The sequence below is a fragment of the Gossypium raimondii genome, chromosome 9 (assembly GCF_025698545.1).
Source record: "Gossypium raimondii isolate GPD5lz chromosome 9, ASM2569854v1, whole genome shotgun sequence".
NCBI classification, from domain to species: Eukaryota; Viridiplantae; Streptophyta; class Magnoliopsida; order Malvales; family Malvaceae; genus Gossypium; species Gossypium raimondii.
In genome coordinates, this window is record NC_068573.1 from 32,337,938 (window position 1) to 32,354,980 (window position 17,043).

At 33.1% G+C, this 17,043-nt stretch overlaps 2 protein-coding genes and 1 long non-coding RNA gene across 4 annotated transcripts; all 3 read right to left on the reverse strand.

Annotated features, from left to right (window-relative positions):
* Window positions 1–3,155: 3,155 nt before the first annotated feature.
* On the reverse strand, window positions 3,156–4,521 carry LOC128032465 (uncharacterized). The gene is made up of 2 exons (XR_008188638.1): window positions 3,922–4,521; window positions 3,156–3,596 (listed from the first exon to the last, which is right to left on the reverse strand). It is a non-coding gene; the product is annotated as an uncharacterized LOC128032465 (long non-coding RNA).
* Window positions 4,522–5,158: 637 nt separating this feature from the next.
* On the reverse strand, window positions 5,159–8,518 carry LOC105799051 (subtilisin-like protease SBT6.1). Of its 2 annotated transcripts, none has more exons than XM_012629382.2 (6): window positions 7,564–8,474; window positions 7,335–7,463; window positions 7,054–7,206; window positions 6,646–6,762; window positions 6,056–6,240; window positions 5,159–5,659 (listed from the first exon to the last, which is right to left on the reverse strand). In XM_012629382.2, the coding sequence occupies exons 1-6, from the start codon at window positions 7,648–7,650 to the stop codon at window positions 5,422–5,424; spliced, it is 909 nt and encodes a 302-aa protein (XP_012484836.1). In that variant the 5' UTR covers window positions 7,651–8,474; the 3' UTR covers window positions 5,159–5,421. The 2 variants fall into 2 exon arrangements, with proteins under 2 accessions (XP_012484836.1, XP_012484839.1); XM_012629385.2 differs by having other exon boundaries at window positions 5,427–5,659; window positions 6,051–6,240; window positions 7,564–8,518.
* Window positions 8,519–9,479: 961 nt separating this feature from the next.
* LOC105799053 (ubiquitin carboxyl-terminal hydrolase 6) lies at window positions 9,480–16,472 on the reverse strand. The gene is made up of 18 exons (XM_012629386.2): window positions 16,360–16,472; window positions 15,396–15,541; window positions 15,194–15,229; window positions 14,983–15,090; window positions 14,194–14,294; window positions 13,960–14,086; window positions 13,444–13,503; window positions 13,279–13,346; window positions 12,941–12,991; window positions 12,324–12,432; window positions 11,820–11,908; window positions 11,540–11,609; window positions 11,283–11,363; window positions 11,104–11,196; window positions 10,966–11,014; window positions 10,293–10,412; window positions 10,122–10,196; window positions 9,480–9,711 (listed from the first exon to the last, which is right to left on the reverse strand). The coding sequence occupies exons 1-18, from the start codon at window positions 16,367–16,369 to the stop codon at window positions 9,656–9,658; spliced, it is 1,449 nt and encodes a 482-aa protein (XP_012484840.1). The 5' UTR covers window positions 16,370–16,472; the 3' UTR covers window positions 9,480–9,655.
* Window positions 16,473–17,043: the final 571 nt, after the last annotated feature.

Genomic DNA, 17,043 nt, shown 5'->3' on the forward strand with positions numbered 1-17,043 from the left:
TAACTAAATTGAATATTGAAGTCAAACTTAAGTACTTAATTTAAAAAAACTCAAGTATCAAATTAAAAAAAAAAAAAACCTAAGCACCAAATTGATCATTAAAGCAAAACGCAAGTACTAAAAAGAGACAAAAAAAAATTCAAATACCAAAATAAATATAAAAACTAAATTAAGATACCAAACAATACATTAACCCTAAAATAACTCCTCTTAATTACTCCACATTCAATGGGTGATACCAGTTTTCAATAACAAATCACCGGCAAATATTATTTTGCTAAGTCAAGAGTTTGTTAATATAAGCTACAAGCCTATTACACACAAATTGGCCAAATTCAACGTTATAGAGCAAGAAAAAGAACACAACACAATTAAGAACCACCACTGGCAAAAGAAATCCAATGGTCGTTGGATACCCGACGAGCCATGCCCTACACCGCTTCTTCAAATATTTCCAACCACACTATCAACCAGGAAGCTTCCAGTGTAACAAACAAGTCAATCAAAGAGATAAAACCCCCCATGACCTCTTTGATTCAATAAAACTCCACACAACAGCTGAGAGATCACTCTCCTAACACATCTCCGAGCAGGCTAATAAGACCGGAAATGAAAACACCATTATACCTGATATAGCTAGAAGCAGAAACAAAAGCACAAACAATCTCCACGACCCCATAAAAGGAAACTCACCGACAAGTCTCCTGTCACTAAATTCATAAAGCTAATTCGAGAGAAATCTATAGACAAGTATCCAAATTCCAAACTGGTTTTCCAATTACCAATGGTTTAAGGAAACTGTAAGTTGAAACAAAATAAAATGGCTGTAAGTGCTCTACTTATAGTGCTTATAAGATACTATGAAACCTGTTTAACTAATTATAAAATATGAAAAATTCTTGCACTAATTACGATTACAAATAAGTTAAGTTACTTCAATTGTTCATGTGTCCGGCTTTCGAACATAGATATGATGAAATGATTCACCCTACACTCACATGGCAATCAAGAAACAAACATTTTATTACCTCACACCCTTTCTCTACTTATAATACAAAGTGAAACCCCTTAGATAATAAATCATCCCTAAAAAAAAAAAAAAACCAATATATGAAGATTCATGCCTCCATATAAACTTGGAAGATGTCCAACCCTTGCATTGCTAACTCTTTCCCGTCTCATATCATACTAGACAAACTTGTGTTTGCCGATGTTCAACAAGACTTTGTCACGATTTTTGGAGAAGGCCAAGGTATTAGCAATGGAAAACCCAGCTGCCCAAATATCTACTTAGTCCAAATTCTTTCATTATTCATATACCACCAACACTTCCCAATCACCTAGAGTGGCGATCACACAAAGCCAACCTCCTATGGCATGTACTTTCACATGAAACCCTTCAACACATCAACAACACAATCTTCCTCAGACCCGACATCGAAAGCAACAATTATATTTACCGAACAAGAAAAATATCAATTTTTGGTTTATTTGTTTTGAACGTCTTGGTGCCTACAAAGCTAAATGTTGTATAATAATGCTTTTTGACATCTTGTATGAATTCATAATCTATCAAATAATTTCTCTTAATAAATTCCTTTTTGAATTCGAACTCCAAATATCTAAAGATGATTTTAGCTTTTTAACTATATCCCAATTTTTATATGGCTCCTTATTCCTTAATGCATCACAACACGGCGATTAAAATTTTAATTTAATTTTCTTTTTCCTTTTCTTCCTCCTCTCTCACCCTCTTCACATTTTTTGCTTTTTTTCTTTTCTTTTTCCTCCTCTGTCCCTGTCCCCAATAAACTTCTCTAATAATATAATCAGCAAGTCCACATCTCTTCTCCTGCTATGTAGAATGGGGTCATGTGGTCTATGTTGACAAAATATGAAAAATCAGGATCTTCGAACTCCAGCGATTCTGGCACCACTTCAACATAGCCATATCATGCTGCTATATGGGATATGCTTTTGTATCTCCCTTACTACATTGGCTTGATCTATTCCCATCTCTAGGGTGCGTTTGGTTCGCTGTATTGGGATTAGAGGTGTATTAGATTAGAGGTGTAATAGCAAATCAACTGTTTGGTTGAATGTAATGGAATAGAGGCGTAATAGTAATCTTGTGTTTGGTTGAATGGAATAGAGGTGTAATAGCATAATGGAAAATACTAAAATGACTAGAATACCCTTAGCATAAATTTGTTTTGGTAAATGATTATTATTATTGTTATTTAAATTTTAATAAGATTATTATTATCGGTAATAAATATTTTAATCATAATTAAACATAATTATTATTAAATATATTTTAATTAAAATATATAATTTAATAAAATTCTTATAATTAGCGAAATTTGTTTTGATAAATTATTATTGTTATTGTTATTTAAATTTTAATAAGATTATTAATATCAATAATAAATAATTTAACCATATTTAAACATAATTATTATTAAATATATTTTAATTAAAATATATAATTTAATAAAATTCTTAATAATTAATATTCTTATATAAATTTACTCAAATCATAATATATGATCTTGTAAAATATAAATTAACATAATTATTATTAAATATATTTTAATTAAAATATATAATTTAATAAAATTCTTAATAATTAATATTCTTATATGAATTTACTCAAATCATAATATATGATCTTGTAAAATATAAATTAACATAATTATTATTAAATATATTTTAATTAAAATATATAATTTAATAAAATTCTTAATAATTAATATTCTTATATGAATTTACTCAAATCATAATATATGATACTATAAATGAAAATTTGAAATAATTAATATTAAATATATTTTAATTATAATATATGATTTAAAATAATTTAAAATAATTATAACTAATAAATTATATTTTATGAATTTGTATAATCTAAAATAATAATTATTACATATAATTTAATAATTAATATTAAATTTCATAAAATACTTGATAATAAATTTTCTTATATGAATTTATACAATTTAAAATAATTAATATTAAATATAATTTAATAGTGATATATAATTTCATAAAATTCTCAATAATAAATTGTTCTTATATGAATTTACTAAAATCAATATATACCTTGAGAATTATATTCTGCATAAACATAATTAACTTATATTAAAAAAGTTAAATGAAAATAAAATTGTACATCATAATCCATATGTTATATAGTTTTACAACATCAAAAAGTTTGAACATTGATTTTTAATGGTGAGAAAGAAATCTTCTGACCCATTCCAATCGGGCAATAGAAGGTAAACTAAAGAAAACGATCATTTGAGTTGGATGATCGGGAATTTTACTCAAAGCATCATACCGCTTGTAATAGGCCATTTTAGCCCGGGCCCAAATGTATAAACCTTAAAATAGCAAATACAATAAACAGTCCATTTTTACAAATAAACCAATCGGCCTAATAGCTTAGCCCAAACAGCAGAAATTGGCCCAATTGGCCCACAAGATGTTTTTGGCAAATGAGGCAGAAACCCCAGGACGCGCTGCATGACTCCCTCGCATGCCGCTTCTCTCGCGTTCAGTAGCCTCACACGTTATACACGTCTCCTCTAGTGTTTCTGAAACAAGTCACGATCAGCACATTGGGCAGTTTTTTTCACATAGTGGCAGCAAATAAACTAGGAACAATACTAAGAGAAGAGAGACAGCAAAAAAAGAAGGTAGAGGGAAAAAAGGAAAAAAAAGATTTCTGTAACTGGGTTTTTAGCAAATTTTTGTATTGGAAAAACTGGAAAAATAAATACAAGAGAGAACAAGTTTTTTAAGGTGACAGATTTTAGTTCTTTTTTTTTCTTTTGTTTTTTTTTACTGTTTCTATTGGATTTTGTTTCTCTTTTTATTTCTTAAAACAAAAACAAAAGGGAAAGGAAAAGGAGGGCTTACCGTTGCGAGATTCGTCGGAGAGCGTCCTCATTTCGTCGTCATCTGGTCGGACATGGGAGGGGACTGGAACGGCGGAGGAGAACTGCTGCGGCGCGATTTTGAATGGCAGAGGAGTTTTCTTTTAGGGGTTTGAAATGGGTTTTATTGGCTGCAAATGAAATGAGATTCTATTTATGGGTTATTTATGTTTTTAATCCTTCCATTTTATCCTATCATTTCAAAACCTTTTTTTTTGTTTTCAAAATTTTCCATGAAATATCGAATCTGTTTTATTTTAGCCCAGTGCAGTGCAGTATTTTTGGGTAATTTTCTCCTTCGGCCCTTCCCCTGTTACGCGTGTTTCAAATTACTCCCTTTCTTGTTTTGATTTTCAAATCCAGCTCTCAAATTCTGTTTGTTTTCTTAACTTAATCTTTAATTTGTTTATTTATTTATTTATTATTTATATTGTTTATGTTGTTTATTAGTATAATTATTAATATATTATTATTGTACGTATATATGTGCGTATATATATATGTTAATATATATGTATATTCTAAATGTTTTAAATGCATATATGTAGTACGCATTTATATACATTCATATTTTTATGGTTTATATTTTCATGTTTTATAATTCATATGTTTATACATTTTTATAACGTGTACATATAATTTTGCATTCTTTTCAACGCTTTTATAAACATTTTCCATGTTTTTATATTTACTAATACATTATATTTATATATTTTTTAAAAAAACATGTATTAATATATTTTATGTGTGTTTTATTTTATTATTATTTTTATGACTTGCGCATTTTTTTTCTTTCCTTTCCCTCATATTCCTATATTTATTTGCTAAAATTGTTTATATATTATACTTATAAATATATATAATTTAAATTAAAATATTTGTTCCATATCGCATTGACATTTTTAATACATTTTTAAATACATTTTGATTTTGTCAAAACATTAAAATTATTTTTATGATTCAAAGATTTTCAAAATAAAACGATATTGAGTTCCGATTTTCTTTGTTAATTCCAAATAACCGAGAATATTCGTTACTTAAAATATATAAACAAAAATCATTTTCAAGAATTCAATATGTTATGTCCTAACGCATTTGGCATGACATATTGCTTTTTCAAAATGAAGATTTTCTTTAAAAAATTAATTAAAAGGTAATATTCAAAATTCGGGGATATTGAGAAATTGTACCCTAACGTATTAGGTCTCAATTTCTTCGCATGACTTGAATAATTGATTATCCTTTTCAGATTTCAAAATTTGAGTTTAACAAAATCTTTTTAAATTTTCGACACCAAGACATAAAATAATCAATTTGGTACCGATTTTGGGCGTTACGAGGGTGCTAACCCTTCCTCGTGCGTAACTGACTCCCGAACCCGTTTTTTTAAATTTCGTAGACCAGAATCGTTTTTAAGGTGAGCCGATCACACCTTAATAAAGAATCGGTGGCGACTCCAATTCTTGTTTTTTAAAGTCGACAACTAAATTTTTGTTTTCAAAAAAATAGTTTCGACACCGCTGATCGTCGGTTTCATGCTTGCAGGATTTAGAATCTCCTTTCTTCTGTTCTCAGGAATGATACTAACAAGCAGGCATACAACACCCGCAAACACAGGACTTGCCACACTAGTGCCTGATAATTGTTTACAACCAGTACTGATCTTGGATCCCATAATTTCCCGCCCATATGCCACAACATCTGGTTTGACACGACCATAACTGCAAAGATAATCAAACAAGTTTAATATTCATGATCAGGATAATAAAGCTTGCTTAATAAGGGAGTTACACATGGAATATCATAAAGTACATGAAATTGAAAATAATTTAAAGCCTTCATACGATCAACACTAAAAAGAAGGGGCCGATAACAAGACCTCAATACCTTCAGAGAAAAAGTATAGTATAGTAGTTAAATTAATAAGTGACTACTCCAAAATTAAATATATTTTAAGTTTCACTGTCACCATTACACCCCCAACCAAAATAAACTTTCCAGGAGAGGCGTCCTAGCCTCTTTTTTTTTTCTTAAAATGAAAATGATTATGGGCTAGAAGAGCATGTTTTGAACAAAGTGAAGAACAGTTAATATCGTAGAATAGAGCAATACACTACCCATGAGGAATCTCCCAAGTACTCATGCCACGTGATGAAAATGAGGCTATGTGATCACTATAATCGATTCCACCAACACCAATAACATCACTTTGGTCTGCTGGGTTGTTTAAAGTGCCATACAATGGCCCATCATTTCCAATGGCTGACACCATAATAATATTATTGGCTGTTATTTCCCAAACCTGGAGAACCATAAAGCAGCAAGCATTAACCAAAAACGTTCAGCTCCATTGTATGTAAGGATAAGCATGCAAAACTGAATGTGGAAGTTTCAACAGCAGAGTGGGTAACTTCACTGGCTAATCCTTCCATATTTGGAAATAAATGTCCAAAGAAAACAAGCAAACTTCTTCAAAATGCAAAATATTGAAAGAGGAAGTCAACTCATGAATTTGAATGATCATAGCATGGTTCATGGGATTTAAGAGAGGCCAAAAAACCTGTGGGAAGCAAGTGAATGCATTATGATTGAAGCATTTCCGCATGCCACTACAACCAAACTTAGACAATTTTGCAGTTTTGAAACAAAATTATTAATGATGCTTGACAAATGAACACCAATAAACCACAGGCCATGGGAATCATACCTTCTCTACAAATGGGAGATCCAAGTAATCAGGTCCACCTATGCTCAAGTTTAGCACATCCATGTTGATTGCAATAGCATAGTTGAAAGCATCAAGGAACCAAGATGTATATGATACCTGCAATAAGCTGAGAGCAAAATTCTCATAATCCAGCCAAATTTTATAGAATAACAAATGTTAAAGGGAAAGTCCTTAGGTTGATGGATATACTGTATGATATATATCTTCTAATTATAGTAATGAACAGTTCAAAAGAGCTTCCAACTTCTGTAGTGCATGCTAGGAATTTTCAAATGGATCAAATATAAAGGAAACCAACAACAAAAAGGGTGAGATTTGCAAAGGCCTGGTGCAACATCCAATCAAAATACAAAAACAAACAAAATATCCAACACCAACTTGTGTTACCTGTGCATCAGTAAAAACACGGAAAGCATAAATTTCAGTATCTGGTGCAAAGCCAAGACATTCTGCGTCCTCACCAGCAATAACACCAGCCACAAAGGTCCCATGTCCAAGATTATCATTCAAAGTATCCTCATTGGTCCAATTAGTTCGTTCCTGAAAAATTTACTCGCAAGAGTGATTATCAGAACTCCCTATTGAAGACCAACAAGTTATTTTCAATAAGAAAATAATTTCACACCAACAAAAGTTCAACTAACTTCATTTTCCCACTAATGATGTACCTTAATGTTTCGGAAGTGAGGATGATCAGCACGTATTCCAGTGTCGAAAATAGCCATTTTGACTTTAGCACCGGTATACCCTTTTCTCCAAAGAGCATCCGCTCCGAACAAGGAAGTAACTTGAGACCTCTGCGATATAAAAATAAGAAATTCCATAACTTTCCTCCCTCGTTTAAATTCTCATAAATTTGGCTTTGGGAAATTTAGTTAATCGAATTAAAATGTTTACCTGCATCAAAAGATGGCGACTCCAATTAAGTGAGGAATTACTTAAACCCGAATGGTGGAAATGTTTCTCTTTTTCACTAAACGACATCAAAAGATTGAGCAGAGAGCATGGTGTGGCGGGATTGCATTGGTGGGAAAATGCCCTCCTCAGATAGAGAGAAGAGGAAGAGGTAACTCTCTGCCTTCTTCGGTTAAAGCTTGAGAGGGAGTTGTTGCATCTTCAGCTTCCGACAACCTCGTCAATCTAAAGCTTCTGGGTCTGTTACAGAAAACAAAGAAAGAAAAGAGAAGAATTTGGGGCTTCTGGGTTAAAACTTCTGGGTCTGTTACAGAAAACAAAGAAAGAAAAACAGAAGCAGCTCTCTTCTTGCCTTTCTCTATGGCATGCTCGACAAGAAATTGGGGCTACTGGCCGAAGGCGAAGCAAGCAATGAAGGAGATAAAGAGACAGACCCAGGAAACAGAGGGCAAATTAGGGCGTGAAAAATAAAACGGATGTAAACTGAGGAGAATCCAGGGATTAGAAAACAGAGAATTTCGGGGATTAAGGGCGTAACGTATTAGGGGTGTATTAGGCAATACATTGAACCAAACACCTGCTTAAGAGAGGCTTAAGTGGGGCCCACGGATTAGGGATGTATTGGCTAATCCAATACACCCAACCAAATGATAGCTTTTGTGCCAGACTTGGTGAGAATTTCACGGAATCAGAATGTCCATACCTTGTTGTAACATGAAACGGAGATTGACGTTTAGCATTGTTTGGAGTAGCAGTGATGGACACTGGGTAAGAATTTGTTCGACAAAATATGATTTGGATGTTGTGGTTTGCCGAGTTAACATGGAGTATGTTGTCATGGTTTGAGGTCTTCAGCTCCGATATCCGTTGAATTCTTCAATTTGGCCTTTTGTTGCTACTTTATACAAAGAAACGTCCGTGATGTTCTCTAAGAAACTAACGCCGTATCGAACAAAACTTAATTAGCTTGGAACATTCAAAGATGGAGAAAAGAATTACCAAATGCAATACCTGTTTGCTACTTCCATGTAATATGCTTCTTTCAAGTTACCTACAGCCTGATCAAGACTAATGACATAGAGCGCTTTAGTGTTGCACACACCATTGCATATTTTGTCTCTTTACTTGAGCACTAGCAGAGCCTAAGTCTTTCTCCGGTACAACCTTTAAAGCATGAGTTGGCATTTGTTATCCCTTGCTGCCATCGTTATTTATTTTGCTCCTCCCGCATTTAACTTGAGGCATATTTGATTGTTAGATAAGTCCATATAAAATGAGTATGAATGATACATTGCAAGCACATTTTCGAGAAATATTGCTTGGAAATTTACTAGGGACAGAGAGCAAGGAGAAGAAAAGATTTTGGGGGGAAGATGGGAAACGTAAAATAATTTTTTTTAACCACTGTCACGGTTTGATTACGGTTTGATTAACAAGTTACAATTCAAGGACCATAACATCTTAGAGACTACTTCTGACAAAAAGGGCTAATCTAAAAATTAATATATAATTTAAGTAGGGATGAACATCCGATCGAATACGACTCATATTTTAACAACCAAACTCAATTTGAATTTTTTTCAAATCAAGTCGAGTTAATAAATCTTATTATTTACACTTAATGTTACGCTTATATGAACTGATTATTTATTAGTTGACATATAGCATTATTTCACTACAAAAATAAAGTTTATAAGTAAACATTTATCAAAACGACATAATCTTTTCTTATTCGAATTTTGAATAACTCAAATTGTATAATTCATATTTGAGTTAAATCAAAATTTTAATTTTATATTCGAGTTGATCCGAATAAACTATTTAAACGATACAAGAATCTAAAAGAAAAAATAAATTGATATGGTTTGAAACTTAGATCTAATCAGAGCTGCCATAACTGAGGAATGAAAGTTTATTTTAAACATTCAATCAAACTGAATGTAATTAACAAAAAAGTAAAAGTACAACACAATTTAGTAAATATCTATTTGGCCATTTCACAATTTCTCATGTTCGAAGCAAATAAAAAAAAGGGGAAAAAACCCAAAAGTACAGTTCATAATAAAAACAAAGATTACATTAAAACAGTGCGTGCCTTGTACATGCAGATGTATGCCATGTGCCAATCACCTAAAACCCAAAAATTTTAAAAAAAAAATTAAAAGAAATAGCCAAATGCGTATGTTCATGTTAATAGTATACCCAATCTATGGGACGAGTGTTAGATATGAGAATGTGCAATCTTCGAAAGTTCTTTTTTTTTTCAATGTATTTGGAGAGTCATCCCGTGTTCAAGTTTGAATGTGTTAAAAACACGTGTTAGCATGAATACTTTTAAGAAAAATGGAAAGTTAGAGCAACATAACCTTGAAGTAGACATTCTGCATTTGAACACATGACCCTCCAATAAATGAAAGAAAAAATGGAAAATAGAACATACTGGTAGAGAACAGATGCTCGCATCCGACACTCACATCCAAACCAGAATAATGCAATTAATTATAAACAGTAATTTCATAGAAGTTCAGGCTGTGATTTACCTCCCCCGGAAAGTTTAACAATGTCCTCCTCTCGCTGCGGGATAGGGTTGTCATCGTCAAACTCGATCCATTTCCCTGTGATTAGCAACAATTACTAGTTAGTAAAACAATAAATACATAAACTAAATATCATAGAAATACAGTGCCAAACAAACTATTCCGGGAACTAACCGCTTTCTTGCTTGACCCACGCAACATAATGCCCTGAATCGGCACTTCGGCCCTTGTGGGTCAGCACAGCAACCAAATCATAAATCCCGGTTAAACGTGTTTCCTTGTCAGAGGGAACCCCTGGAGAAAAACAGTATGAGAAACCATTGTCAAAAGTGTTAGTATCTGATTTCAGAATATAGCTGCATTATCACAGAACAATTATGGTAATAATTTTACTCAAATTATGTATGCAATAGATTCCCTACAGCTAGAAGGAATTAGAAAATTATTACACATAGCAGCTTGATAATAATCTGATGCTAGGAAACTTGTCACTGTGAAATGGGCTTTAAAAACTTAAATTTTATTCATCAGAATTCGGATATTCATTTACCAGAATTGCATTCATCGTAATTACTTGATAGAATATTATCTGGAAAATGAACTGCAAATAAGTGTTCACATACTATGCAACTCAAACTCAGGTGTCAATGTTGGATAAAGATGTGTCCAACACAGGTATGTTAACTTTTTTAAAGTTTCTCTATGTATTCGGAGGGTTATATCCCCATACCCCTTCCAAAATTTTGATGGCACAGGTATTACAAAATAAACAAAAAGTCAAAGCAACATATAGCTCATGTAAACCAGTTGAGGACGATTGACAACAATGGACATAAAGTGGTTTTACCTTCTTGAGATGTAGTCACAGTTGATTCTCCACTTGCATTGGATGACCCCTGCATTCAAAACATTGAAAAACAGTATCAAGCACAATGACTCAGAATTGCTACTGATATCGGCACTTATTGCAAAGTCGCCTAGTCACCTCTCCATCAATCATCTTGACATCATCTTTTGAGCTGGAGCTTTTCTCATTAGCTTTCAAACCGAGCTTTTTACCTTCCTCATCCCTCAGGATCTAAAAGTTGCATATCAAGAAACTGTTGGTCAATGCACAGCAAACTAAAATTTAGTTAATCATCAAGACAAGGTTAAAATGGCTACCTGACGAGGACCTTCCAATTGTTTGCGAAGTTCATCTGAACATAGATCATAAACATCCAACTCCAGTGGATAATCAACTTTCTGAAAAAGGGAAACATATATCATACAATGCAATTACAAACATAGTTTGATAAGCAAACAAACAAGTTTTGGCATTTCTTGTGCCTTCACCAAGTCATCTCCAGCTGGTTAAATCAAAAATAGATATTTGTTTATAAAAATCATGTAGACTAAGCCGGAAAATAAAATTTACATACCCGCAATATCTTGGCCTTTTGATTTGACTCCCTCTTCCAGAAAAAACGAACAAATTGAATAGTCAAATACCTTCATAATTCACCAGAAAAACAAGTCACCAAAATAGTTCTTTGTTTCAAAAATATGGATGAAAACATGGAAGGTATGAAGAATCATAAGTGCAGATGGAATCTACATCAGAGAAGTGACATGAGGAAGAAATGCCACCTTTCATTTTAGCAGACTACAGTACAATATATATAGAGAGAGAGAGAGGGCGATAACAAAGCTATTAGCTACCTTGGTAAACCATTAATTCGGGACTCTTTCAAGTAAATTGCACTGCGCCCGAGGGCAGGAGAAGCCTTTTCCAGTTCTGATTTCAAAGCCTACATACAGAAATATTATTAACTCATGTTAACAATAAATGCGTTAATGATTAGGAATAGTATTCTTCATTTGGAAGCCAATGAAGCTACAGAAGGATGAATCATTAATTTGTAATGAGATCTGCATGGAACAGTGGCTAGGACAAAACCCTCATGGGGGGGGGGAACCAAGGTAAAAAAATTTCCAACAGCTTAGATTTGTTATTCAATATTTTAAAAAGGAAAAGAGAAGAAAGGCTTAATTAAAGCCTATTACAAGTCCAATCACAGCACCAATGTCACTGATCAAAGTAACTGCTCCAAACTCTAAGCTGTTCCGTTAGGCCACAAAGTTGACAAAACCATATCAAGAAAAAGCATCGTACACAAGATGTAGTTATATAGAACAGAAAAGAAGGTAGCTGATATAGCTTACATGCTTTAGACCTTCATGTAAATGGTTCACTTCTTGCGAAATGTGGCATTTAAGTGAATAAACCGATTCTGTCTCAGAGGTTTCTTCACCACTCTCTTGGCAATGAATCCTAGCAATCAAACATAGGTTAGATGATACAGGAAGGGAAAGTTATCAAGAACTTTTCAGATAAAAGAGAAGCAGAAAAATAGGAAAGGCAGCAAATAATACAATGCACTGATGAGTAATACATGAACTTGGGGCATACAGATAAATCAACCAAATATCGAGTAAATAACTTTCTCAATAGTAGCATAAACCAAATAAGGAATACAGATTTGAACTTAAAAACTGCATAAACTATATCGATGTAGGCATAAGTAGAAGGATGTTCTGGTTTTGCTTGTTCAGACTAGTTGAAATTTGAAATTCTTTATCTTTTCCCTCAGTATAAAGATGATATACTTTTACGTGTATTTCTTACATGAACTGCACCAGTGGTATTTGAAAATTTGAATAGCAGCAACAATTCTTCAACAGTTATAGAACATGGAATCAGCATATATAAATTGTCTAACTAGGTAATGTCATCATTATTAAAAAGAAAAAAAATGACTATCAAATCTGTAGATATCTACCTGCTTGCAAGGTCAATACCAAAAAGGTCCTTTACAGTATCTAAATTTTCACTGTAGAAAGAAAAAAAATGACAGTGAGAGATTAGAATTATTTTTCTAAAAGAGATGTTTGCTACTAAATTAGAAAGATATATGCTAGAGAAGCATTGCAGTAGCAAAAGAACTATGCAAGGTAACACTGCTCCAAATAAAAGATCCCTAATTTTGAAGAAAAAGTTTGATAAACCAAAAGCAACAGCTTCAAACTGTTTCAGTTGTTAAGGGCACCATGGACTTGCTCAAATTTTCCCAGTAAGTATAACTCAGTATATCTAAATGACAAAGAACAAGAAACCTACCTAGAACCAGCTGATCGAAGAGACTGAGAGAGGGTGTATAAAAGTTGTGTCCAACACTCTTCAGCATCCTGTAAAAGACCCCAAATTACATATCAGCATTTAAACAAATCTAAGACAAAAGAGTATTGGGTACAGTTGACTAAAAAAACTAGAAAAGAACAAAACCTGCTGCATGAAGACACCATTATGCAACTGGCCGAATTGAGGATACTTTTTACGCAACAACTGAAACCAAGATACACATAAACAATAAGTTCTCCATACCTTCCATCAAACTAAGTGCCATATAGCAACAAAAAACAGAAAAAAAGAGAAATTCCTTTAATGAACTTTGAAGTACAGCGCAACAATTCTGTTGACAACAGCATAGAAAAATATGTGCATGAACCTCTAGCAATAAATGGTAAAAAGATTAGATCACTAAGGAAAGAGAATTCAACAGAATCAGCAAATATGGTTAAACAAGGCACAATAATACTGTTTTCGTGGACTTCACCTTATGTGAATAAAATTACCAAAATAAAATCGGGTACACCTACAAATATGTTGCATGAAATATAAAAATATTTCACCTAAATTCTAGTAGATGCATTTCTTCCATCTAGTGATATCCTATAGCTTCAGAGATCAAAGAGAACACAGGGATTCAAAATACAAGTGACAAGGAAAAAGGGAACAAACCGTCCAAAATTGCATAGGTGCAACTGGCTTGACACTTTTATCAAGTTCACCAAATAAATCACGTGTGGCAATTGTCAACATATGAGAAGTCTGATCCACGTCATTGTTTCTTCCTGAATGTGAATATCTGATCACAATTAAGACAGTGCACGTTACATCTGCATCATACAAAAAACATACAAATCCAGCGCCATATTCTCACATAATGCATTGTTAGGTAAAGAAGGCACTTACTTTACTAAAGAAGACTTCAACTCTGGAACAGAATGGAGGCATTGTACAGTAGAATTCATGTAGCAGGTATTTCCCAGATTAAATAGACCAGCACTATGACCCTAAAAGTACAAAAATCAAATAGGTACAATCCTCAGTTGCAAGGCTAAAGACAAGGAACAAATTATAGACTGAGAGTGAACCCACCATGTACTAACACAAGATGAAGGCAAAATAATATTTAACAAGAGCATAGTCAAGTTATTGCAACTAATCCCTAACAACCCATAAATCAGCAACAAATTGCTCTCAATAATCTCAGGTCAAACAACCAACAGTTGGGCCAGCCTGATTTGAGAATATAATAACTATCAAATCTCTAACCATATTTTAACAAAAGAATAGGCAAATCCATCAATATTCTTTTAATATGAGGAAGAGTTACTATGTTGCCATGCTTTCCAGGAGGGCAAGCATGGTAAAGCTAAAAACAATGTTCATCTAAGTCTCGTTTGACATCTTGAATAGCTCCATACTTAACTTTAGTTCTTTAACAAGTACATGTCAACTAACAATTAGCATGAATTCATGTTCAATGAAATCAAAGGAAAGATACGAAACAATTGAATAATGCGTAAATCACAAGTAAACTATTAGATACAAGCTGGACTTATAATGAAATCAGACAGCATCCATGATACCAAGGCATACTACAATAATGCCATATTACATTTTTTATGTAATCCCCAATGCAAGAACATATTTTTCATTTGAAAGCGAAAAAGAACATGGAATTAGATTGGCACTTACCAAAGATACCACTTGTTCTTCTTCCGGAAGATCTTCCATAAAAACAGGGCCCTTTTCTGGGGCTTTAACAACCTCATCAGCAGTTCCCATCATCATCAACTTTTGACCCTAGAAGAAACATTATGGCACAAGGCGCAGCATTCTCATTAGAAAACTGTCCATAAGTTAGAGATGAAGGGGAAATAAGGTAAATGCTATCAAGATAGCTCACCTGCTTCAGTCCAACTGTTGACCAATCTGCATCATCCTACATTGTCAAAGGGTAAGCTTTAGAAATTCATGAATCACACTCAAAATAAGCAAGTTAGAAAACCATGACCAGACAAATAAAGGGTAAGCAACACTAATCGCAATGCACAAAGCACTTTATAAAGCAACTCTGCTAGCTATTACATAAAAAATCATCCAAGTACCTTCAACAAGCCACCTTTAACCATAATTTTCTGCCTTTCAGGAGGTACTCCAGTCAGATCGTACAACTGGCACTTGAAAACATATGGAGGCTGACTGGTGTCAATTTCCACAGCCTTCAAGAGTTCCTTTTGCCATTTCACACTCACTACAAAATTCAAAGAGGATACTTAAAGAGTCCAAAATAATTATAATATAAATACAAATGCCTTTAAAATTAGGGTAAAACCAAGGGCACCATGGAACATATAACACCTCAAAAGTGATTGATGATTCATTCCCTAACTAACCACCAAGCAAACACATTTACAAAAATTAACAACACAAAGTTTTGACGTTTGAATTTAGATCAAAGTTCCAGCTATTCTGAAGTAGTGCCAATCTAATTTTCACCATACAATTTATAAAACCTACTATTTATACGGTTAAAAACTCTGTCCCATGGTAAAAACTCAGTTCGTAAAGATTAGATCTTCGAATATGTCAGATGGATCAACCATCTGCAGAATTAGAGTATATTAAGTCCAATTTTTTTAACGAAATATAGACACCTTAATAATGCACACTTAACTCTAAAAATATAAATGAAGATTACACCCCTCAAAATTAAACACTAAGACCACGGGAACCCAGATTAGCTTCATTCAATATCAGATAGTATAATCCAAATACTCAACATAAAAACGGCCCCACGCATCATAAGATGGAACAAACATGGAACAATAGAATCGAATCCCCATCCACCCACCCACCCAAAAAAACCCAGATAGAAAATCGAAAAATAAAAAAGACCCATTACAAAAAAAAATCCAAAATGAAGTCCATTAATAAGCTGCAACAGTTCCATTCATAAAATAATAATAATACTAAACCAGAATTGAAAACCCTTTATAGGTAAACCTAAATGAGGCATTAACTTTGAACGACAGTTCAAAAAAATTCAGCAAAGAGCTTAGAGCAATGAACCTGTCAACATGATTGGATTAGTATTGAGGATCGACCGAGATAGAACGAGAAATTTCGAGGGTTTTTTTTTTTATTTGAAGTTTTTTCTTTTAGCTTGAAGAAGGGGAAAAGTATTTTATTTTTGCGATATATTTTGTTTTTATAGATGGAGAGGAGACGTACGAACCCGGTTCTCATTGGTCCGGGTTGGTTGTCATGGATTCGGTTTGGTTCATTTCAACGGGTCTAAGGTTTTGATTTTTTAGGTTAAACTTAGCTATTAGTCCCTATACTTTAAGAAATTTATGGATTTAGTCTTTATGTTTTAATTTGATTAATTTTAGTCCTTAATACTTTTTGAATTGGTCAAGTTTAGTCCCTATACTTTTCAATTTTTAAAATTTCGGCGACGGTCTCGGGTAACGGATGTTACAAGTTATATTCTTAGAATTTGAAACTTTAAGGATTGAAAGAATAAAATGATAGCTCTATCTCAAGCTTCATACATCAATAAGGTACTGAAACGTTTTGTAATGACTGATGTGAAGCCAAGCGTTCAGCCGACTACATCAAGTTTTCATTTTTCTTTAGAATATTGTCCTAAGTTAGAGGAAGAAAGTGAGCATATGAGTAAGGTTCCATATGCTTCGGCAATTAGAAACCTTATGTATGTGATGCTTTGCACACGTTCAGATATTTATTTCG

What these genes read in the sequence shown, in the direction of transcription:
- LOC105799051 (XM_012629382.2), bottom strand. Translation starts at nt 7,650, where the DNA reads ATGTCGTTTAGTGAAAAAGAGAAACATTTCCACCATTCGGGTTTAAGT. An exon ending in ATCTCCCATTTGTAGAGAAG is followed by an intron (nt 6,241 to 6,645) that starts GTATGATTCCCA and finishes ATGGTTCTCCAG; the next exon opens with GTTTGGGAAATAACAGCCAA. An exon ending in ACTTGGGAGATTCCTCATGG is followed by an intron (nt 5,660 to 6,055) that starts GTAGTGTATTGC and finishes TTATCTTTGCAG; the next exon opens with TTATGGTCGTGTCAAACCAG.
- LOC105799053 (XM_012629386.2), bottom strand. An exon ending in CTTCGATCAGCTGGTTCTAG is followed by an intron (nt 12,992 to 13,278) that starts GTAGGTTTCTTG and finishes TTCTTTCTACAG; the next exon opens with TGAAAATTTAGATACTGTAA. An exon ending in GGTATTGACCTTGCAAGCAG is followed by an intron (nt 12,433 to 12,940) that starts GTAGATATCTAC and finishes TTTGATTGCTAG; the next exon opens with GATTCATTGCCAAGAGAGTG.